The sequence below is a fragment of the Oncorhynchus nerka genome, linkage group LG21 (genome assembly GCF_034236695.1).
Source record: "Oncorhynchus nerka isolate Pitt River linkage group LG21, Oner_Uvic_2.0, whole genome shotgun sequence".
Lineage (NCBI taxonomy): Eukaryota > Metazoa > Chordata > Actinopteri > Salmoniformes > Salmonidae > Oncorhynchus > Oncorhynchus nerka.
The window spans coordinates 24,562,149-24,585,182 of NC_088416.1; the positions used below are offsets into that span (position 1 = coordinate 24,562,149).

The 23,034-nt window shown below is 45.9% G+C and overlaps 1 protein-coding gene across 1 annotated transcript in view; it reads right to left on the reverse strand.

The window, feature by feature from the left end:
- Positions 1-3,863: 3,863 nt before the first annotated feature.
- The window catches only part of LOC115104147 (contactin-associated protein 1-like), a 38,371-nt gene continuing 19,200 nt past the window's right edge, over positions 3,864-23,034 (reverse strand). Inside the window, exons 11-24 of the mRNA XM_029625389.2 lie at positions 17,915-18,021; positions 17,597-17,719; positions 16,807-17,010; positions 16,506-16,662; positions 16,278-16,405; positions 16,008-16,181; positions 15,410-15,628; positions 14,939-15,178; positions 14,518-14,757; positions 13,135-13,262; positions 8,816-8,909; positions 8,170-8,400; positions 7,947-7,991; positions 3,864-6,771 (exon numbers count right to left, since the gene is read on the reverse strand). Coding sequence (XP_029481249.1) covers positions 6,569-6,771; positions 7,947-7,991; positions 8,170-8,400; positions 8,816-8,909; positions 13,135-13,262; positions 14,518-14,757; positions 14,939-15,178; positions 15,410-15,628; positions 16,008-16,181; positions 16,278-16,405; positions 16,506-16,662; positions 16,807-17,010; positions 17,597-17,719; positions 17,915-18,021 — 2,293 coding nt within the window. The 3' untranslated portion in view covers positions 3,864-6,568. The remainder of the gene's footprint in view (positions 6,772-7,946; positions 7,992-8,169; positions 8,401-8,815; positions 8,910-13,134; positions 13,263-14,517; positions 14,758-14,938; positions 15,179-15,409; positions 15,629-16,007; positions 16,182-16,277; positions 16,406-16,505; positions 16,663-16,806; positions 17,011-17,596; positions 17,720-17,914; positions 18,022-23,034) is intronic.

Consider the following 23,034-nt stretch of genomic DNA (forward strand, 5'->3'; position numbering starts at 1 on the left):
CACTCTGTCATGCTAATTGAGTTTGAATAACAGACTGGAAGCTTGAAAAGGAGGGTGGTGCTTGGAATCATTGTTCTTCCTCTGTCAACCATGGTTACCTGCAAGGAAACATGTGCAGTCATCATTGCTTTGCACAAAAAGGACTTCACAGGCAATTGTTGTGAAGAAGGCTTCAGAGCGCCCAAGAAAGTCCAGCTAGCGCCAGGACCATCTCCTAAAGTTGATTCAGCTGCGGGATCGGGGCACCACCAGTACAGAGCTTGCTCCGGAATGGCAGCAGGCAGGTGTGAGTGCATCTGCACGCACAGTGAGGGGCGAAGACTTTTGGAGGATGGCCTGGTCTCAGGAAGGGCAGCAAAGAAGCCACTTCTCTCCAGGAAAAACATCAGGGACAGACTGATATTCTGCAAAGGTACAGGGATTGGACTGCTGAGGACTGGGGTAAAGTCATTTTCTCTGATGAATCCCCTTTCCGATTGTTGGGGGCATCCGGAAAAAAGGTTGTCCGGAGAAGACAAGGTGAGCTCTACCATCAGTCCTGTGTCATGCCAACAGTAAAGCATCCTGAGACCATTCATGTGTGGGGTTGCTTCTCAGCCAAGGGAGTGGGCTCACACAATTTTGCCTAAGAACACAGCCATGAATAAAGAATGGTACCAACACATCCTCCGAGAGCAACTTCTCCCAACCATCCAGGAACAGTTAGGTGACGAACAATGTCTTTTCCAGCATGATGGAGCCCTTTGCCATAAGGAAAAAGTGATAACTAAGTGGCTCGGGGAACAAAACATCAATATTTTGGGTACATGGCCAGGAAACTCCCCCGACCTTAATCCCATTGAGAATTTGTGGTCAATCCTCAAGAAGCGGGTGGACAAACAAAAACCCACAAATTCTGACAAACTCCAAGCATTGATTATGCAACAATGGGCTACCATCAGTCAGGATGTGGCCCAGTAGTTAATTGACAGCATGCCAGGGTGGATTGCAGAGGTCTTGAAAAATAATGGTCAACACTGCAAATATTGACTCTTTGCATCAACTTCATGTAATTGTCAATAAAAGCCTTTGACACTTATGAAATGCTTGTAATTATACTTCAGTATTCCATAGTAACATCTGACAAAAATTTCTAGACACTGAAGCAGGAAACCTTTTGGAAATTAATATTTGTGTCATTCTCAAAACTTTTGGCCACGACTGTACCCCTAGCCTCAGCCACAACCCTAACACTAACTTCTTGTCCACATCCTGGCTCAACACTACCCCTAGCCTCAACCACAACCCTAACACTAACCCTAACTTCTTGTCCACATCCTGGCTCAACACTACCCCTAGCCTCAGCCACAACCCTAACACTAATCCTAACTTTTTGTCCACATCCTGGCTCAACACGACCCCTAGCCTCAACCACAACCCTAACACTAACCCTAACTTCTTGTCCACATCCTGGCTCAACACGACCCCTAGCCTCAACCACAACCCTAACACTAACCCTAACTTCTTGTCTACATCCTGGCTCAACACGACCCCTAGCCTCAACCACAACCCTAACACTAACCCTAACTTCTTGTCCACATCCTGGCTCAACACTACCCCTAGCCTCAGCCACAACCCTAACACTAACCCTAACTTCTTGTCCACATCCTGGCTCAACACTACCCCTATCCTCAACCACAACCCTAACACTAACCCTAACTTCTTGTCCACATCCTGGCTCAACACGACCCCTAGCCTCAACTACAACCCTAACACTAACCCTAACTTCTTGTCCACATCCTGGCTCAACACTACCCCTAGCCTCAACCACAACCCTAACACTAACCCTAACTTCTTGTCCACATCCTGGCTCAACACGACCCCTAGCCTCAACCACAACCCTAACACTAACCCTAACTTCTTGTCCACATCCTGGCTCAACACGACCCCTAGCCTCAACCACAACCCTAACACTAACCCTAACTTCTTGTCCACATCCTGGCTCAACACTACCCCTAGCCTCAACCACAACTCTAACACTAACCCTAACTTCTTGTCCACATGCTGGCCCAACACGACCCCTAGCCTCAACTACAACCCTAACACTAACCCTAACTTCTTGTCCACATCCTGGCTCAACACGACCCCTAGCCTCAACCACAACCCTAACACTAACCCTAACTTCTTGTCCACATCCTGGCTCAACACTACCCCTAGCCTCAACTACAACCCTAACACTAACCATGGAGTATTGTACTATATCCTACTTGACTCTCTGAATACCATGAGGTGTTGGAGCTTGGCTTCAGGTAACACCAACTTAATTTACACACTGGTTTCATCTGAGGTGTTCCAATTTTCCCCATACCAACATGTATTTATTAGGACTGTTCACCAGACAGACACATTGCGCCTTTGTCAACAGGTAAAGGAAAAATACACCGTTTTAATTTCCTTCAGGATTCTTTATTGAAGTGTCAGTTTGGTTTTGCTTTGATTAACATAGTTATGGTCATTTACAGTGAAATTATTACAAAACAAAACCAACATAACAGAAAGGGAGAGAACAAAAACTCCACGGTTTCAGTGTGGTCACAAACACAAAGTCCTGCAGTCGGTTACCACCTTCAGCAGGGTTTTACGAAACCTGAAACATCCGGTTTTCAGGGATACAGTATCTTCAACCTAGCTTCTTTTCCCCCTGAAAACCAGATGTGGGGACCCCGCTCAGGCATTTATTTTACACCTGCTACATTAGGTCATACAGTCACTAACTGTCTGGTGCCCCCTCTTGCAAGATTCTATAGGGTAGCGACCCACAGAGGGGTCTGGCCCTCTTAGACTCCCCTGCCTGCTCCTCCCTCTAGCCTGGCCCTAGCTCTGTCTCCTCCGCTGTAGGGACCAACACTAGTCTGTCATATGATGCTATGATGCTATGCATATTACCCTGCTTGTAGGACGAACAGAATCCTCGTCTCCTTCACCCTTGTGCTCGCTCCCTCAACCCCTTATTACATTTGAGTCTCCTTTACACAGAGAACCTTAGCTGCTCACTCGGTCGGTCACCCTATACGGTTGGCCAAGTTGATCGGCAGCTAAGTTGATATTCCACTCTTAGAAAAAAAAGGTGTTAGATAGAACCATAAAGGGTTACTTGGCTGTCCCCATAGGAGAACACTTTGAAGAACCCTTTTTGGTTGCAGGTAGAACCCTTTTGGGGTTCTACATGGAACCAAAAAAGGTTCTCATACGGGGAGAGCTGAAGAATCCTTTTTTCTAAGAGTGTAAGGTAGGGAACTTGCTATAGACTGCCAATCAGCACAGCTCTAAGAGCTGATGGTGTCATACAGTGTAGTAAAGTTTGTGGTCATACGCAAATCCTTAAAAATACTGATATTTTGACCGGATGAAGCTCCGGTTCGGATCGAAACATTGTCAATAAAGTGGTGAATTTGGGAGCATAAACAATGTTCTGGTCTTCCTGTTCTTTTCAGTGTAGCCACTGATTATCAAAAAGCTGTAGAGCAACATCTGAGGAGGGAGGAGCCTGTCTGGACAGCACCCAATCACTATCTGCTCACCGGTCTGCTATTGGTGGACGACAACAAGTGAGTTGGATCATTCACATCATCAGTGCAGAGACTATCCTCATCATCAGTAGGGAGGGTTAGGTGACAAACAGAACTGTGAACACACAAACCAACATGTCTACTGTACATTCAAGCACACACACTCCAGGGACCACGCATGGATGGACTAGCTAATGTGTGGCATCGCAGTGAGGCTAGGCAGGATGCACATGCACTGTAGTCCATTTCAAATAAACACATCGCAGCGTAGACATTTACATAATATATCAATAAGTTGACTAAAAGGCTTCAAAGCACATTTGACCCAGGTTGTTGACTGGTTTAATATGAACTCTGTAACAGGTGATTGTTCATCTCTGTACAAAAAAACAAATAATTCCTATTTCTCCAGAGGTGGAACATGTTACTACTCTAATTGCCCAATGCTAACATTTATACTATTGAAAATGGTACATTCTTACAAATATGGCTTGGGAAAAAGCCAGGCATTGCCAATTCTATCTTCTAATTGATTGTAATTGTAATGCTTTTTCCCATCTAGTCTTAACGGGTTGTCCTCTTTAACAGGCGAAACCAAAGATGTTAAAATATGTTCTATGATGTTTCTACTGAAACATCGGGAGGGTACTGTATTGTCCACATCCTGAACATGTGAGAAAGCTATGCTGAATAGTTTTCTGTTTAATGAGTGTACATACCATAAACAGAGAACACACAGAGAGGAGCAGAGCAGGTCTTGGTGCAGAGCCTGTCCATATTACAGGGTCAAGATTAGGATTTACATTCAAACCTCTCAGCCTCATTTTCAACTGTTTCATACAAACCGTAGGAATGAAAAAGTCGATAAACACCTTATTCATATATTCACGTAATACATATTATGTCTAGGATCCTAACTGCTGCAAGTTGCTGCGAACGGAACAGACACAAAAAAATATCTTTAGGTGATCTGAGCTGGAAGCGGCTGATTTTATTGCATTTCATTGCAAGGTGCGATCGTCATGCTCTATATATTCATAGCTTATGATTTTCAAAATGCTCTTGTGATTTCTCTCTTTTTTTTCTATGATGTATTACTGCTTGAGCTTCAAAGGGCGCTGAGTGATGATGTCAGAGACCTAAGCTTTGGCTACCACGCCACACATTACATGGGTCCAATGACGTTCCACCTACTGGGAACATCTTCCCTGACCGTAACCTCACCCACCGTCTAACCTGAAATCGTGACTTTCCAGACAGGGAAATATCATTGGACCTAAAGGAAGAGAAGCACCATAAGAAGCACCTACCCACTGGGCACAAACGTCAATTCAACGTCTATTCCACGTTGGTTCAATGTAATTTCGTTGAAATAATGTGGAAACAACGTTGATTCAACCGGTGCCCAGTAAGTAAGAAGCAACAGCAGCGGGGGGAGGGCACAGCACAGTACTGTCCTACAGAGCAGTCAGATGCAAAAATAATCTAGTGTGGTGAGAAGAAGTACAAGACTGGCATTGACATTGTTGTGGTCCTCTATACAATATGCCAGTGTGTGTGTGTGTGTGTGTGTGTGTGTGTGTGTGTGTGTGTGTGTTTGCATGTCCAGATGTTCATGCGGAGCAGCTCTTTTCCTGAAAGACATTTGTAATGAGTCCTGACCAGGCTGATCGACAGGGCTGCTGTTGGTAGGGGCCCCTCCACGCCTCTGAATCTGAAATAGCACCCAGATTTTGGCTGCATTTAAAAAATATATATTTTAAAAATTAAGATTTTGGCTTCATGTTCACTCGCTACTGGAAGTCAATCAGAAAACGAAGCGTGGGGTGAGGATTAATAGCAATAAGGAGTCCTGTCCCTGGTTCAACATCGCCATTCCCTTTTCTGCAGTGCACCAACGGTCAGTCTCACACCAACACGTTAGCACTACCGTTGGGGAAACGTCAAACTACCACGGCTTCTTAGCGCTACCCACCCATTTCATATGTTACTCTGAGGATTCTGAGGAAGAATATTGGCGATCGTCTTATATTCCAAGCCAAATGTCACATGTATTCCGTATGTTTTGTTGATCGTACATGACTGCTTCATTGATTGGTTGGGAATCGGTTAGGAATCGCAGAGCATACTGTAATTGGCCAAGCTGCTATCTAATGAAACTAACCATTAATACATGTTCCTCTTTTGTATAGGTATGCAATTTCATAGGCTGAAATACAACAAATATATGTTTATATGCCTTCCATTATTCTTTAGATATGTAATCTCAAAGCTTAGAGCTCCATGCTTTTTATAGCTTCTTCAATTGGTGTTAAGCAGGAAAGACTGTTTGCAGATGCCAGATTGTGCTTGTTGTTGTTGTTGTTGCTGCGGTTGTTGTTGCAGCACCGTTGCAGCATCTCTCTGTGGTGGATCCTGGCTCACTAGTCAAAGGATGGGACGAGTGGGATAGTTTGGATGTCTTTATCGAAATGGCTGCAAGAGTGGATGGTCGGAAAGAGTTACACAGTAGATGGCATTGATCTATCAAGTGATCTCAATAACAGACCTACAAACCAGAAGAGGCTGCTGAATGCGTGTTACTGCGTGTGAGGATATTAGTAAGATGTAAAAAGGTCACAATTCAACGTGACCTGAAATCTAATTCCCTCAGTTTATGTCTCAAACCCTGAATGAACTCATGGGTTTATTTCTGATCTCGTTTTGCTCTGCCGAGGCACTTCAGTTGGTCAACCCTTCAATACAGTGTGAGCTTGGTCAGTCGTCACTCACGCAATACGGGCTTGATTTGATCTCCGAAGCCTGCAAAACGGTGAACCCGTCAGAAAAACAACACTATGTCGAACACCAGGCTTAAGATAACACATACCTGGGGAAAGGAAAACAAAACCGAAATGTAAATCAAAAAGTTAAAGGAATTATAAAACATAAACAGGTATTGTGGTTGTTGTAAGCCCCAAAACCTCCCCGCTTCAATCCCTCCCACCCCCTCCTTCCTCCCGCCGTTCCCCAGCCTGAGGCTAGTCACTCCGAAAGTCTTCCTCTATCGCTGGATATCGCTTCTTCTCCAGGGTCCCTGTCAGGGGCCTGGAGCTGCTGCCTCCAGGGGACTCCAGGAAGTTCTTGGGCTCGTTGGTGTGGTAGCTGCCCTTGTAACGGTACAGATAGATGTAGATGCTGTACAGACCAATGAACAGCAATATCACGGCCGCGGCGACGACAACTAGAGGGAGAAACACACACAGTCGGGGTGTGGTTAAAAGAGCAAACAGCTGTAAATCCATTGTTCGTCACGTTGGAATTGCCACTGTGGAAAGATATACCTGTATCTCAATGGACAGTCCCTTTCAATCAATACCATTATGACTCAGTTGTTTTTCTGCCAAACTCACTTAACTCCCCTTTAGAGACCAGAGGTATCATTTCTTATACAGCCACATATTGTTATGAGGGAGCCATCCATCTCAAATGATGTCCAGTAACTGGAGGAGGTCGGCAAGGGGACAGCAGGACCGGCCCAGACATCAGAAATCAAACTCACATGTTCTGCGTTACCATAACAACCCTGTACAGATGTATCCAGTACATTAAGCTGAAGCATATATCTGTGATGAATAGTGGAGGGAGGGGCAGCTCTAAATATAGTTGATCCGGGTGAGGATCTCAGACAGGGATAGAGTGCAGACTACAGACTCTCTTAGCTGCTGTCTAGTCCTGGGCTTCCTTCGCCTCTCATATTCAGCAGACACAAGAAAATATCCTTCCACATTCCAGCATTTGTTCTGGTACATGTCACATATTTTGCTTTTAGCGTGAGGACGGAAAGCCTATTCTGGAATCTGATAGCTTCAGATTTTAGGATTAGAGGATTTTAGGAAAATAAAAATGAGAATTTCAACTACTGCCGATCTGTGTCAGTAGGGGAGCGAGAGAGTGAGCAAAAGAAAAAGAGAGCGAGAGAGAGAGCGGGAGAGAGACAGAGAGAGGTAGCAAGAGGAAGAGAGAGAGGGAGAGGGAGAGAGACAGAGAGAGGTAGCAAGAGGAAGAGAGAGAGGGAGAGGGAGAGAGACAGAGAGAGGTAGCAAGAGGAAGAGAGAGAGGGAGAGGGAGAGAGACAGAGAGAGGTAGAGGAAGAGGAAGGGAGAGGGAGAGAGACAGAGAGAGGTAGCAAGAGGAAGAGAGAGAGGGAGAGAGACAGAGAGAGGTAGCAAGAGGAAGAGAGAGAGGGAGAGAGTGAGAGGAGGCTTAATCTGAATCTTGAGGTAAACTAAGGTCAGGACTCACAGATGGCAGACGACAGATGAACACTTACATTAATAGATTTCACAAAAATCATCAAAGTATAGTTTCATGAGAAATGATTCACATTATTGTGAATCGTAAGCAGTAAAGACTTACCTGTCAACCAAAACAGGCCTAGGTCATCGTGGATATAGATGTATTCTGAAATGAAAAAAATACATCAAATATGTTATTATGGGAAACTTATACTATCATCACGAGGTCATGATTGCTGATGGGATATGTAGTCCCGTGTAAAGTAGATCTACTCATGGCTTCTGGGATATGTAGTCCCGTGTAAAGTAGATCTACTGATGTCTTCTGGGATATGTCGTCTCACCTATAGAAGTGAACCAGTGGTCCGCCTCCCAGGGGACATATCCATGGATAGGAGGGAAGGCCCCACAGTTAGACTCGGAGACGAAGCCCTGCACGGTGACCGGCGGTTCCGTCTCGTTCGGCCGGAAGAGGGTCTTAAGAGGGGCGTAGATGTTGTACCTCACCCCAGATATACAGCCCACCAGACCAGGACTGTTATGCCTCTGGATCTCATAGTCAATGTCACCCACCTCTGAGGGGGTTATAGAGAGGGACAGAGGTGTTACAGTGTGCACATCCACCGCAACTAATTCCCAAACTTACAGTGGGACAACTGATACCTTACTTCCATGGGTAACAGTTTATGTGGATAGTCCATCTGTAGATGTTCTACAGACTATCAGTAACATTTCAACTAACCCTAGTTCTAACCCTAACCCCCTTATCCTAACCCTAACCTTAACTCTTACCCTAACCATTATTCTAACCCTAACTGTAACCATGACCTTAGCAAGCAGTTGTTTATCAACAGATAGTTTGTTGATAGTATGACCATCTGTAGAGCACCTACAGATGGAATATCCGGACTATCCAAATAAAGTGTGACCAAATCAATTCCCAAGAGGAAAGCATGAATGTTTCAGCTGTGGGGGGGGGTGTAATCTTACCCATCACTCTCCCCAGGAAGATGTTCTTGGGTGAGTCAAACCTGCCGTCCTCCACTAGGGTGATCTTCTCCACTATCGGCTCCATGTAGTCCACCTAGGAGTTACACACATCAACACAAACACATTGATATTCACACACAAGCATAAACATGTCAACATGAACATATAAGTCAGACTGAAAATACACAACTTACAAACCAAGCAATGTGGTACTAAACAATCCTGATTTGTGATTGACTTTTAAACTGTGGTGAAGGAGGTAGGCAGTGTTAACAGGTGTAGACATGAAAGAGTTCCATCAACCACTCCTGGGCTACAATCACCTATCCGGACCCGTTTTACTGCCGATGCGGAGCCCCACCGGGCCTTCACGACTGGACTACTGACGTTATCTGCACGAGGGAGTTATCCAACTGGCTCCTCCATCACGATGTTACCTGAATCGTTAGCTGTCTTATCAGCTGCTATCTGAATAGGTCCATCAGACAATTTTTCTTGGGTCACTACAACTAGATCTCTTTAGCCAATTGGATTGATCCCCTCTACCACACGGAGCCCCACTAATCTACTAACGGAAACGCACGAAGTGGCTAAAAACAGAACACCGTCCTACGCTAGCTTGCTACCGATGGCCCGGCTAGCTGTCTGAATCGCCGTGACCCCAACCAACCTCACTACTCACTGGACCCTTATGATCACTCGACTAAGCATGCCTCTCCTTAATGTCAATATGCCTTGTCCATTGCTGTTCTGGTTAGTGTTTATTGGCTTATTTCACTGTAGAGCCTCTATAGCCCTGCTATACCTTATCCAACCTTTCAGTTCCACCACCCACACATGCGATGACATTACCAGGTTTCAATGATGTTTCTAGAGACAATATCTCTCTCATCATCACTCAATACCTAGGTTTACCTCCACTGTATTCACATCCTACCATACCTTTGTCTGTACATTATACCTTGAAGCTATTTTATCGCCCCCAGAAACCTCCTTTTACTCTCTGTTCCGGACGTTCTAAACGAACAATTCTCATAGCCTTTAGCCGTACCCTTATCCTACTCCTCCTCTGTTCCTCTGGTAATATAGAGGTGAATCCAGGCCCTGCAGTGCCTAGCTCCACTCCTATTCCCGAGGCGCTCTCTTTTGATGACTTCTGTAACCGTAATAGCCTTGGTTTCATGCATGTTAACATTAGAAGCCTCCTCCCTAAGCTTGTTTTATTCACTGCTTTAGCACACTCTGCCAACCCGGATGTTCTAGCTGTGTCTGAATCCTGTCTTAGGAAGACCATCAAAAACTCTGAAATCTCCATTCCGAACTACAACATTTTCAGACAAGATGGAACGGCCAAAGGGGGCGGTGTTGCAATCTACTGCAGAGATAGCCTGCAGAGTTCTGTCCTACTATCCAGGTGTACCCAAACAATTTGAACTTCTACTTTTAAAAATCCCCCTCTCTAAAAACAAGTCTCTCACTGTTGCCACCTGCTATAGACCACCCTCTGCCCCCAGCTGTGCTCTGGACACCATATGTGAACTGATTGCCCCCCATCTATCTTCAGAGCTCGTGCTGCTAAGCGACCTAAACTGGAACATGCTTAACACCCCAGCCATCCTACAATCTAAGCTTTATGCCCTCAATTTCACACAAATTATTAATGAACCTACCAGGTACCACCCCAAAGCCGTAAACACGGGCACCCTCATAGATATCATCCTAACCAACTTGCCCTCTAAATACACCTCTGCTGTTTTCAACCAAGATCTCAGCGATCACTGCCTCATTGCCTGTATCCGTAATGGGTCAGCGGTCAAACGACCTCCACTCATCACTGTCAAACGCTCCTTGAAACACTTCATCGAGCAGGCCTTTTTTTTCTTTCTTTTGCCCCTTTTTCTCCCCAATTTCGTGGTATCCAATTGTTGTAGTAGCTACTATCTTGTCTCATCGCTACAACTCCCGTACGGGCTCGGGAGAGACGAAGGTTGAAAGTCATGCGTCCTCCGATACACAACCCAACCAAGCCGTACTGCTTCTTAACACAGCGCTCATCCTACCCGGAAGCCAGCCGCACCAATGTGTCGGAGGAAACACAAACCCATGGACTCTGATGGCACAGCTGGCGCTGCAGTACAGCGCCCTTAACCACTGCACCACCCGGGAGGCCCCTGCAGGCCTTTCTAATCGACCTGGAAGGACATTGACCTCATCCCATCAGTAGAGGATGCCTGGTTATTTTTTTTAAATGCCATTCTCACCATCTTAAATTAGCATGCCCCATTCAAGAAATGTAGAACCAGGAACAGGTACAGCCCCTGGTTCTCTCCTTAACCATCACATAAACATCCTATGGCGTTCTGCATTAGCATCAAACAACCCCCGTGATATGCAACTTTTCAGGGAAGCTAGAAACTAATACACACACAGGCAGTTAGAAAAGCCAAGGCTAGCTTTTTCAAGCAAACATTTGCTTCCTGCAACACAAACTCAAAAAAGTTATGGGACACTGTAAAGTCCTTGGAGAATAAGAACACCTACCGATAAATCCACTATAATTGAGAATTTCAATAAGCATTTTTCTATAACTGGCCATGCTTTCCACCTGGCTACCCCTACCCCGGTCAACAGCACTGTAAGAATTGGTTTTAGGGGTGACCAGAGAGATATACCTGCTGGAGCTCCCAAACAACTTGCCCAAGCCTTCCCCATTTCTCCTTCTCCCAAATCCAGTCAGCTGACGTTCTGAAAGAGCTGCAAAATCTGGACCCCTTCAAATCAGCCGGGCTAGACAATCTTGACCCTTTCTTTCTAAAATGATCTGCCGAAATTATTGCAACCCCTATTACTAGCCTGTTCAACCTCTCTTTCATGTCGTCTGAGATTCCCAAAGTTTGGAAAGCAAAGGGGGGTCACTCTTGACCCAAACTGCTACAGGGGCGGCAGGGTAGCCTAGTGGTTAGAGCATTGGACTAGTAACCGAAAGGTTGCAAGTTAGAATCCCCAAGCTGACAAGGTACAAATCTGTCGTTCTGCCCCTGAACAGGCAGTTAACCCACTGTTCCTAGGCCGTCATTGAAAATAAGAATTTGTTCTTAACTGACTTGCCTAGTAAAATAAAGGTAAAATAAATAAATAAATAAACAGACCTATATCTATCCTACCCTGCCTTTCTAAGGTCTTCAAAAGCCAAGTCAACAAACAGATTACCGACCATTTCGAATCCCACCATACCTTCTCCGCTATGCAATCTGGTTTCAGAGCTGGTCATGGGTGCCACACTCAAGCCACGCTCAAGGTCCTAAACAATATCTTAACCGCCATCGATAAGAAACAATACTGTGCAGCCGTATTCATTGACCTGGCCAAGGCTTTCGACTCTGTCAATCACCACATCCTCATCGGCAGACTCGATAGCCTTGGTTTCTCAAATGATTGCCTCGCCTGATTCACCAACTATTTCTCTGATAGAGTTCAGTGTGTCAAATCGGAGGGCCTGTTGTCTGGGCCTCTGGCAGTCTCTATGGGGGTGCCACATGGTTCAATTCTTGGACCTACTCTCTTCTCTGTATACATCAATGATGTCGCTCTTGCTGCTGGTGAGTCTCCGATCCACCTCTACGCAGACGACACCATTCTGTATACTTCTGGCCCTTCTTTGGACTCTGTGTCAACATCCCTCCAGATAAGCTTCAATGCCATACAACTCTCCTTCCGTGGCCTCCAATTGCTCTTAAATACAAGTAAAACTAAATGCATGCTCTTCAACCGATCGCTGCCTGCACCTGCCCGCCCGTCCAACATTACTACTCTGGACGGTTCTGTCTTAGAATATGTGGACAACTACAAATACCTAGGTGTCTGGTTAGACAGTAAACTCTCCTTCTAGACTCACATCAAACATCTCCAATCCAAAGTTAAATCTAGAATTGGCTTCCTATTTCGCAACAAAGCCTCCTTTACTCATGCTGCCAAACATACCCTCGTAAAACTGACCATCCTACCGATCCTCGACTTCGGCGACGTCATTTACAAAATTGCCTCCAATACCCTACTCAATAAATTGGATGCAGTCTATCACAGTGCCATCCGTTTTGTCACCAAAGCCCCATATACTACCCACACTGCGACCTGTACGCTCTCGTTGGCTGGCCCTCGCTTCATACACGTCGCCAAACCCACTGGCTCCAGGTCACCTACAAGACCCTGCTAGGTCGCAATTGTAAATGAGAACTTGTTCTCAACTAGCCTACCTGGTTAAATAAAGGTGACATAAATAAAACATAAATAAAATACTTTGGGGTGAAGCATCAGCGCACCTGTGTCCTGATGGTCCTGTTGTGTCTGGTTATGTTGACGTAGTGGGGGTATCCATCTGCCAGGTTCCTGAAGGACAACTGGTACTTGTGGGTAATCAACCCCAACCTATACCTCATGTCTAAGGTTCCTGTGGAGGGATGGGGCAACAATACACTTCACAGTTCATAACGTAAGGCATTAAAACATTATATTTCCATTAACTATTGTGAGGAGTATGGCTTGTGGCTGCTTCACCTGATGCATCGTCGTCTCTACCTTCCTGCCCTTTGTGCTGTTGTCTGTGCCCAATAATGTTTGTACCATGTTTTGTGCTGCTACCATGTTGTGCTGCTGCCATGTTGCGTTGCTACCATGTTGTTGTCATGTTGTGTTGCTACCATGCCGTGTTGTCATGTTGCTGCCATGTTGTTGGCATGTTGTGTTGCTACCATGCTGTGTTGTCATGTGTTGCTGCCATGCTGTGTTGTCATGTGTTGCTGCCTTGCTGTGTTGTCATGTTGTGTTGCTACCATGCTGTGTTGTCATGTGTTGCTGTCTTGCTGTGTTGTCATGTTGTGTTGCTACCATGCTGTGTTGTCATGTGTTGCTGCCTTGCTGTGTTGTTATGTTGGGTTGCTACCATGCTGTGTTGTCATGTGTTGCTGCCTTGCTGTGTTGTCATGTGTTGCTACCATGCTGTGTTGTCATGTGTTGCTGTCTTGCTGTGTTGTCATGTTGTGTTGCTACCATGCTGTGTTGTCATGTGTTGCTGCCTTGCTGTGTTGTCATGTTGTGTTGCTACCATGCTGTGTTGTCATGTGTTGCTGCCATGTTGTGTTGTTGTATGAGATGTCTCTCTTTATGTAGTGGTGTGTTGTCTCTTGTCGTGATGTGTGTTTTGTCCCCCCCAATATTTTAATTTAAAAAAAATCCCAGCCCCTGTCCCCGCAGGAGGACTTCTTCCTTTTGGTAGGCCGTCATTGTAAATAAGAATTTGTTCTTAACTGACTTGCCTAGTTAAAGAAAGAATTCATTTAAAAGATTGTAAAGTACAGTGATATATTTTTGTCCAAGTCCTATCTTGCTTTGTGTTTCCACTCAAATAAATGGGATGACTAAAGAACATACCACAGGAGGTTGGTGGCACCTTAATTGGGGAGGACAGGCTCGTGGTAATGGCTGGAGTGGAATCAGTGGAATGCCATTCCATTTGCAAACTTCCAGTCATTATTATGAGCCGTCCTCCCCTCAGCAGCCTCCTGTGGAACATGCAGTAATCCAACTTCAATCAGTGACAGTAACATTTTCATTCAAAAGCCAGTTCAACCGAACACTCTCTGCCTTGAATCTTAACCATAATCAACCATAATGTTAAAGCGCTCCTCCCTCCCGAGCGTTCCTACCATCTTTCTTCAGGATGACAGCCATGTAGTCCTGGACGAAAGAGCTGATGTAGAGCAGTACAGCCGGCGTCTGGAAGGTACTGAAGCTGAACTCTATCTCATCACTGGTGTCGTTGTAGCCCAGGCTGAAGTTGTGGTAGTGGGGGTCCAGCCAGTTAGCCCACCACTCTTCATTGGTCGTAGGCTTCTTTCTGATGTTGTAGCGCAACCACGATCCTATCTCAAAGTAGGCCCCGATGTCTAAGGGGGTACAAACAGGATCAAGTTGAGCCAAATGCCTATTTCTATTATGAAACTTTGTGGTTATCGCCAACACTGTCAAAACAAATCAAGGTTTCTGTAACCCAGTATGCTTAAGGCCGTCGTAGTGATTCTGGGGCTCCATGGATAACCGAGGTAACCCAATCTGTGTAGAGCTCACCTTTGTGGCAGTAGAATCCGTCGAAGGCAGTGTTGCCGCAGTCACAGGTGTAGGCTGCGTAGCCCTCGATACACTGGGCGGCGTTTCGACACGGTATGGTCGCGTTCAGACACTGGCCCGTACAGTTCCGCCGTATACCCTGTTCCTCATTCGCTTTGCCTTCCAAGTTAAGGGTTACACCGTTCATTCGTAACCCTCGGAGACAGCCCAGGAATGGCCACAGCGTGCGATTGGCTGCGCCTGGATATATTGGGACACCGTCAGTAAATCATCACATTGCAAAGTAGAGCATTTTGGATTAATAAGAATAAATAAGTGTTTGTTATAAGAACAAACAAAAAAGTATGTTTCCCGTGTGCTGTAGTGCTGTTGACACTCATAGGAGTGGACTACATCAACCAATGGGAGAAGTCCAAAATCCTTGTCGACCACCACCCCGCCCTCCCCAGCCCCAGCGGCCAGGTGACGTACCCACAAGGAGAGGGTGGGTGAACTCCATGGTGACAAAGGTCTGGCCAGGGAAGCGTCTCACAGCCCATGGCTGATAGTCCACCTTGATCCTGGCCAACTTCACGTTGAGCTCTGCCTGGACAAAGTGCCACTCGTTGTCGTTTAGAGGCACCGGCGAGCGTAGCGTCACGTTGAGGATGCCGTCTCCCACCATGAATATGAAGACCAGGTTCTGGGTGGCTGGGAGAAGGATGAAGAAGAGACAAAACAGAATGAGTGATGAAATATATTATAGAAATAAATACCGGAAAATATTGATAATATCATTTGTAAATCTTTTCATTCATCAAGTTATTATAAGTTCCATTGCAAAAAAAAAATCTGGATTTCGAAAATTGTCATTCGGGAATTATGTTTCCTGCCTTTGTCCCATGTGGCTCAGTCGGTAAAGCATGGTACTTACCATGTCAAAGGTTGTGGGTTTGATTCCCGCTGGGGCCACCCATATGTAAATTGTATACACGCATGACTGTAAGTCGCTTTGGAGAAAAGCCTCTTTTAAATAGTGTATATTATATGCCTTTATATGATTCACACTAGGTAATCTGTGGTAATTTACTGTTGAGCTCAATGCGTATGAAGTTACGGAGCCAGTCATCTGAGTTCTCCAGGAAGACTCCGTGGGGGCGGTAGGTTTTAAAGTGGAAGGAGATGTCGACGGTGCTGCCTGGCCTGAAGGTGGGGAACTCGATGTAGGTGGGCTTGGTGAACGATATGGTATTCCAGATGCTCCCTGTGAGGACAACGAGGCCATGAGATCCAAACCAGAACCACAATAAACAAGCATTTGACAAATTATATATCGCAGAATGGTTTTACTACAACTCACTGTCGCCGTGGCAACGTAGGGGCCCGAGGCTGATGTGGGCCTTTGACCCCGTCCTGTTGGTGTCCCCCACCACCACCTTCCTCACTGGGAGGTGGTCCTTCCACATCAGATAGCCCTTGTCTGAGTACCTGCACAACAGGTTCCATTTGTACAGTAATGTATATCAATCTATGGAAACACTTTTCTAAAAGTTATAGAAGAGAGTCTTTCAAATCCTTTCTCTCTCACCATTGGCGGTAGTCAGCGTCACAGTTACAGTGAAACCTGGCGTCAGTGCAGGTCTGGTTGATAGCACAGCCACACTTCCCACTCTCAGGGAAAGCCCCGCCCCAGTACTCGTGACTCTCGTTATTTCGACCAATCCAGAAACTGTAAGGTCTCCCATCTGAATGATATGACAATAGAGCAAAGGAATGTGATTATTATGAAAGAATCATTGAAATGTTCTATGATATATATACAAATAGGTACAGATTCAGGTGCTTTCAATAGCTACCACTGCCCATAGGCCCTAACCAGTCCTACTCACTGGGCGTGTTGAGGATGCGTGACTTGTAGCAGGAGTAGTCGATCCACTGTTCACAGTACATGGAGGTGTTGGCCAGTGCTGTGACATCGTCCCAGGAGGCATTCCAGTAGTTGACGTCTCCTATGTAAGGACGGTCCACCGTGCTACCGGTCACCTTGATGCCGTTGATACGGTCATGCATCACTATCGTCCATGCCTTGTCGGCTTGAAGGGGTTGACATTAAAGGGTAAAAATGTATGATTGTGTAAGTGAGAAAGAGAGAGAAAACTAGCGAGAGACAACGTGAGAGAAAGCACATTGACTACTGAGGAATCTGTTTCCAGAGATCTGATATTATCACAGACAGCTCTAACGCAGTAGACCCTGACGAATCTAAGGGATTTACATGGAACCTATAGTCATAGGTTTTGGTTAATTGGATAGGATTGGATGGAGAATACTCTGTCCCCACAACCAATTACTAATCTGGCCCCAAACTGGTTCTCCAATGTCCTTGCTGGAGTTCATTATTCCATGATCAACATCCAACAGATGGCCCTGCTGTCTCCTCTGCTGTTGTTGCCTTTTCATTCCTCATGGAACACACAGTCAACATTCACCTCAACCTGAACACAGGGTCTCTGCCTCAACATGTTCAATAACAGTCCATTTCTGAAAGGTACTGTAAGCACTGACTACCGTTATGTTCGATATGCACCGCGGAGTCATGTTGATCAGATGGTATAATATAACTGTATGCTAGTACATTTTGTGAATGTAGAAAATACATTTGAAAAACCAGTTACTCACATTTCATCGTGCAGTACACCTCGAATGGTTTCAAGGGTCCGCTCAGGTCCGGGTCTATGGTATAATTCCCTGACCAGGATTTACCAGTAAGTCTGTAGGCCTCACACGACTCTTTGTAGACCGCTGTTGGGGAAGAGAGAAGCAGAAGTCGTATCTTAACTTACACCAGCAAGGTTTTAAGGATGACATGGGTCTGTCTCACACTGCCGCAGTATATAGACCTCAACAAACTGCTTGTTACACTGGTGAGGTTACGACAACATGCTGTCTGTCATTAGTACTCGCAAACAACATTAGGCTCTCTCAGGAAATACTCACACATATGGCACACCTCCCCTTTGTAGCCTGTGTTCTCACACAGACATATGAAGTCATCCCAGGACTGGATGCATCTGCCCTCGTGTTCACAGGGGTTTGGAGTACATCTAGAGAGCACACCATGCAGGAGTGTGGGTATAAGTCAAATGGGGCATGTACAGCGCATTCGGAAAGTATTCAGACCCCTTGACTTTTTCCACATTTTGGTACGTTACAGCCTTATGGATTAAATTATTGTTTTCCCTCAATAATCGACACACAATACCGCATAATGACAAAGTGAAAATCATTTTTTAAAACATTTTTGCAAATGTATTGCAAATAAAAAACAGAAATACCTTATTTACATAAGTATTCAGACCCTTTGCTATGAGACTCAAAATTAAGCTCTGGTGCATCCTGTTTCCATTGATCATCCTTAAGATGTTTCTACAGCTTGATTGGTAAATTCACTTGTGGTAAATTCAATTGATTGGACAGGATTTGGAAAGGCACACACCTGTCTATATAAGATCCAACAGTTAACAGTGCATGTCAAAGCAAAAACCAAGCCATGAGGTCAAAGGAATTGTCCGTAGAGCTCCGAGACAGGATTGTGTTGAAGTACAGATCTATTTCTGCAGCATTGAAGGTCCCCAAGAACACAGTGGCCACCATCATTCTTAAATGGAAGAAGCTTGGAACCACCAAGACTCTTCCTAGAGCTAGCCGCCCGGCCAAACTGAGCAATTGGGGGAGAAGGGCCTTGGTCAGGGAGATGACCAAGAATCTGATGGTCACTCTAACAGAGCTCCAGAGTTCCTCTGTGGAAATGGGAGAACCTTCCAGAAGAACAACCATCTCTTCAACACACCAACAATCAGGCCTTTATGGTAGAGTTGCCAGACGGAAGCCACTCCTCAGTAAAAGGCACATGACAGCCCGCTAGGAGTTTGCGAAAAGGCACCTAAAGGACTGTCAGACCATTAGAAACAAGATTCTCTGGTCTGATGAAACCAAGATTGAACTCTTTGGCCTGAATGCCAAACGTCACGTCTGGAGGAAACCTGGCACCATCCCTATGGTGAAGCATGGTGGTGGCAGCATCATGCTGTGGGGATGTGCAGCGACGCTCCCATTCCAACATGACAGAGCGTGAGAGGATCTGCAGAGAAGAATGGGAGAAACTCCCCAAATACAGGTGTAACTTGTAACGTCATACCCAAGAAGACTCAAGGCTGTAATCGCTGCCAAAGGTGCTTCAACAAAGTTGGGTCTTAATACTTATGGAAATGTGATATTTCATTTTAATTTATTTTTTTGCAAAATATTCCAAAAACCTGTTTTTGCTTCATCATTATGGGGTATTGTGTGTAGATTGATGAGGAGGAACAATTACTTAATAAATGTTTTGAATAAGTCTGTAATACAACAAAATGTGGAAAAGATCAAGGGGTCTGAATACTTTCTGAATGCTCTCTACACAAAACATCTCTTTCCATGACATAGACTGACCAGGTGAATCCATGTGAAAGCTATGATCCCTTATTGATGTCACCTGTTAAATCCACTTCAATCAGTGTATATGAAGGGGAGGAGACAGGTTATCAAAGGATTTTTAAGTCTTGAGACAATTGAGATATATGGATTGTGTGTGCCATTCAGAGGTTGAATGGGAAAGACAACATATTTCATTGCCTTTGAACAGGGTATGGTAGTAGGTGCCAGGCAAAAACTGAAAAGCTGTTGGGTTTTTCACAGTTTCCCGTGTGTTTCCCATCTCCCCTAATCTGCATCGGATGCACTCATAACTGCATTGCTACTGACAGTATGTTTCAGAAATACTGTATCAAGTTATGATGCTGTGTGCATTTCATCAAATGTTCGCAGTCAAACAACCAATAATACTGCACAACTCCTAAATTGAACTCTGGTGTGTTTACCGCCTTAGTTCGGATAGTTTGGACTGGTGTCCCTTAGTTCGGATAGTTTGGACTGGTGTCCCTTAGTTCGGATAGTTTGGACTGGTGTCCCTTAGTTCGGATAGTTTGGACTGGTGTCCCTTAGTTCGGGTAGTTTGGACTGGTTTCCTTAGTTCGGATAGTTTGGACTGGTTTGCTTAGTTCGGATAGTTTGAACTGGTGTCCCTTAGTTCGGATAGTTTGGACTGGTGTCCCTTAGTTCGGATAGTTTGGACTGGTGTCCCTTAGTTCAGATAGTTTGGACTGGTGTCCCTTAGTTCGGATAGTTTGGACTGGTTCTCTTAGTTCGGATAGTTTGAACTGGTGTCCCTTAGTTCGGATAGTTTGGACTGGTGTCCCTTAGTTTGGATAGTTTGGACTGGTTCTCTTAGTTTGGATAGTTTGAACTGGTGTCCCTTACTTCGGATAGTTTGGACTGGTTCTCTTAGTTCGGATAGTTTGAACTGGTGTCCCTTAGTTCGGATAGTTTGGACTGGTGTCCCTTAGTTCGGATAGTTTGGACTGGTTCTCTTAGTTCGGATAGTTTGAACTGGTGTCCCTTAGTTCGGATAGTTTGGACTGGTGTCCCTTAGTTCGGATAGTTTGGACTGGTTTCCTTAGTTCGGATAGTTTGGACTGGTGTCCCTTAGTTCGGAGAGTTTGGACTGGTGTCCCTTAGAACGGATAGTTTGGACTGGTGTCCCTTCCCCGACGTATTTCGTCGTCCTAACGTAGTCTACACTGCTATCTGCCCAGCAGCTAGCCAGCTAGCCAGCTAGCAAACGTCCACCGTCTACCGAATAGCAGCACTGTAAAAACTATTACACTCAACTGAACGACTTGATTAGTGTAGTGTTAGCTAGCTACATAGTTGTCTTTGCTGTCTTCGTATCCAAGATAATTGTGTAGTTTAGAGTGTGTAGTCTTAGAGTGATTATCTTAATTTACCGAGGTTAGCTAGCCAGCTATTTGTCGTCCTTAACGTAGGAGACACTGCTAGCTAGCCAACAGCTAGCCAACGTCTACCGAATAGAACTTCCTCACTCAACAACCCGGTCGCATTCCGCTTCGCTCCACAGGTAGTATCACATTTTCATTTCATTTCATTACAGTACAACGGTTTGATTTGTTTGATCGTAGCTAGCTACATAGCTAGCTACATAGCCGTCATTGTATCAAAGATAATTGTGTAGTCTAGAGCGATTTTCTAGGTTAGCTAGCCAGCTATTGTCGTTCTTTTAACGCAACGTAACGTAATCAACACTGCTAGCTAGCCAGCTAGCCCCGAATAGCAGCACTGTAGAAACTATCACACTCAACGGAACGACTTGATTAGTGTAGTGTCAACAACGCAGCCACTGCCAGCTAGCCTACAAAGTCAACAACGCAGCCACTGCCAGCTAGCCTACTTCAGCAGTACTGTATCATTTTAATCATTTTAGTCAATAAGATTCTTGCTACGTAAGCTTAACTTTCTGAACATTCGAGACGTGTAGTCCACTTGTCATTCAATCTCCTTTGCATTAGCGTAGCCTCTTCTGTAGCCTGTCAACTATGTGTCTGTCTATCCCTGTTCTCTCCTCTCTGCACAGACCATACAAACGCTCCACACCGCGTGGCCGCGGCCACCCTAATCTGGTGGTCCCAGCGCGCACGACCCACGTGGAGTTCCAGGTCTCCGGTAGCCTCTGGAACTGCCGATCTGCGGCCAACAAGGCAGAGTTCATCTCAGCCTATGCCTCCCTCCAGTCCCTCGACTTCTTGGCACTGATGGAAACATGGATCACCACAGATAACACTGCTACTCCTACTGCTCTCTCTTCGTCCGCCCACGTGTTCTCGCACACCCCGAGAGCTTCTGGTCAGCGGGGTGGTGGCACCGGGATCCTCATCTCTCCCAAGTGGTCATTCTCTCTTTCTCCCCCTACCCATCTGTCTATCGCCTCCTTTGAATTCCATGCTGTCACAGTTACCAGCCCTTTCAAGCTTAACATCCTTATCATTTATCGCCCTCCAGGTTCCCTCGGAGAGTTCATCAATGAGCTTGATGCCTTGATAAGCTCCTTTCCTGAGGACGGCTCACCTCTCACAGTTCTGGGCGACTTTAACCTCCCCACGTCTACCTTTGACTCATTCCTCTCTGCCTCCTTCTTTCCACTCCTCTCCTCTTTTGACCTCACCCTCTCACCTTCCCCCCTACTCACAAGGCAGGCAATACGCTCGACCTCATCTTTACTAGATGCTGTTCTTCCACTAACCTCATTGCAACTCCCTCCAAGTCTCCGACCACTACCTTGTATCCTTTTCCCTCTCGCTCTCATCCAACACTTCCCACACTGCCCCTACTCGGATGGTATCGCGCCGTCCCAACCTTCGCTCTCTCTCCCCCGCTACTCTCTCCTCTTCCATCCTATCATCTCTTCCCTCTGCTCAAACCTTCTCCAACCTATCTCCTGATTCTGCCTCCTCAACCCTCCTCTCCTCCCTTTCTGCGTCCTTTGACTCTCTATGTCCCCTATCCTCCAGGCCGGCTCGGTCCTCCCCTCCCGCTCCGTGGCTCGACGACTCATTGCGAGCTCACAGAACAGGGCTCCGGGCAGCCGAGCGGAAATGGAGGAAAACTCGCCTCCCTGCGGACCTGGCATCCTTTCACTCCCTCCTCTCTACATTTTCCTCTTCTGTCTCTGCTGCTAAAGCCACTTTCTACCACTCTAAATTCCAAGCATCTGCCTCTAACCCTAGGAAGCTCTTTGCCACCTTCTCCTCCCTCCTGAATCCTCCTCCCCCTCCCCCCTCCTCCCTCTCTGCAGATGACTTCGTCAACCATTTTGAAAAGAAGGTCGACGACATCCGATCCTCGTTTGCTAAGTCAAACGACACCGCTGGTTCTGCTCACACTGCCCTACCCTGTGCTCTGACCTCTTTCTCCCCTCTCTCTCCAGATGAAATCTCGCGTCTTGTGACGGCCGGCCGCCCAACAACCTGCCCGCTTGACCCTATCCCCTCCTCTCTTCTCCAGACCATTTCCGGAGACCTTCTCCCTTACCTCACCTCGCTCATCAACTCATCCCTGACCGCTGGCTAGGTCCCTTCCGTCTTCAAGAGCGAGAGTTGCACCCCTTCTGGAAAAACCTACACTCGATCCCTCCGATGTCAACAACTACAGACCAGTATCCCTTC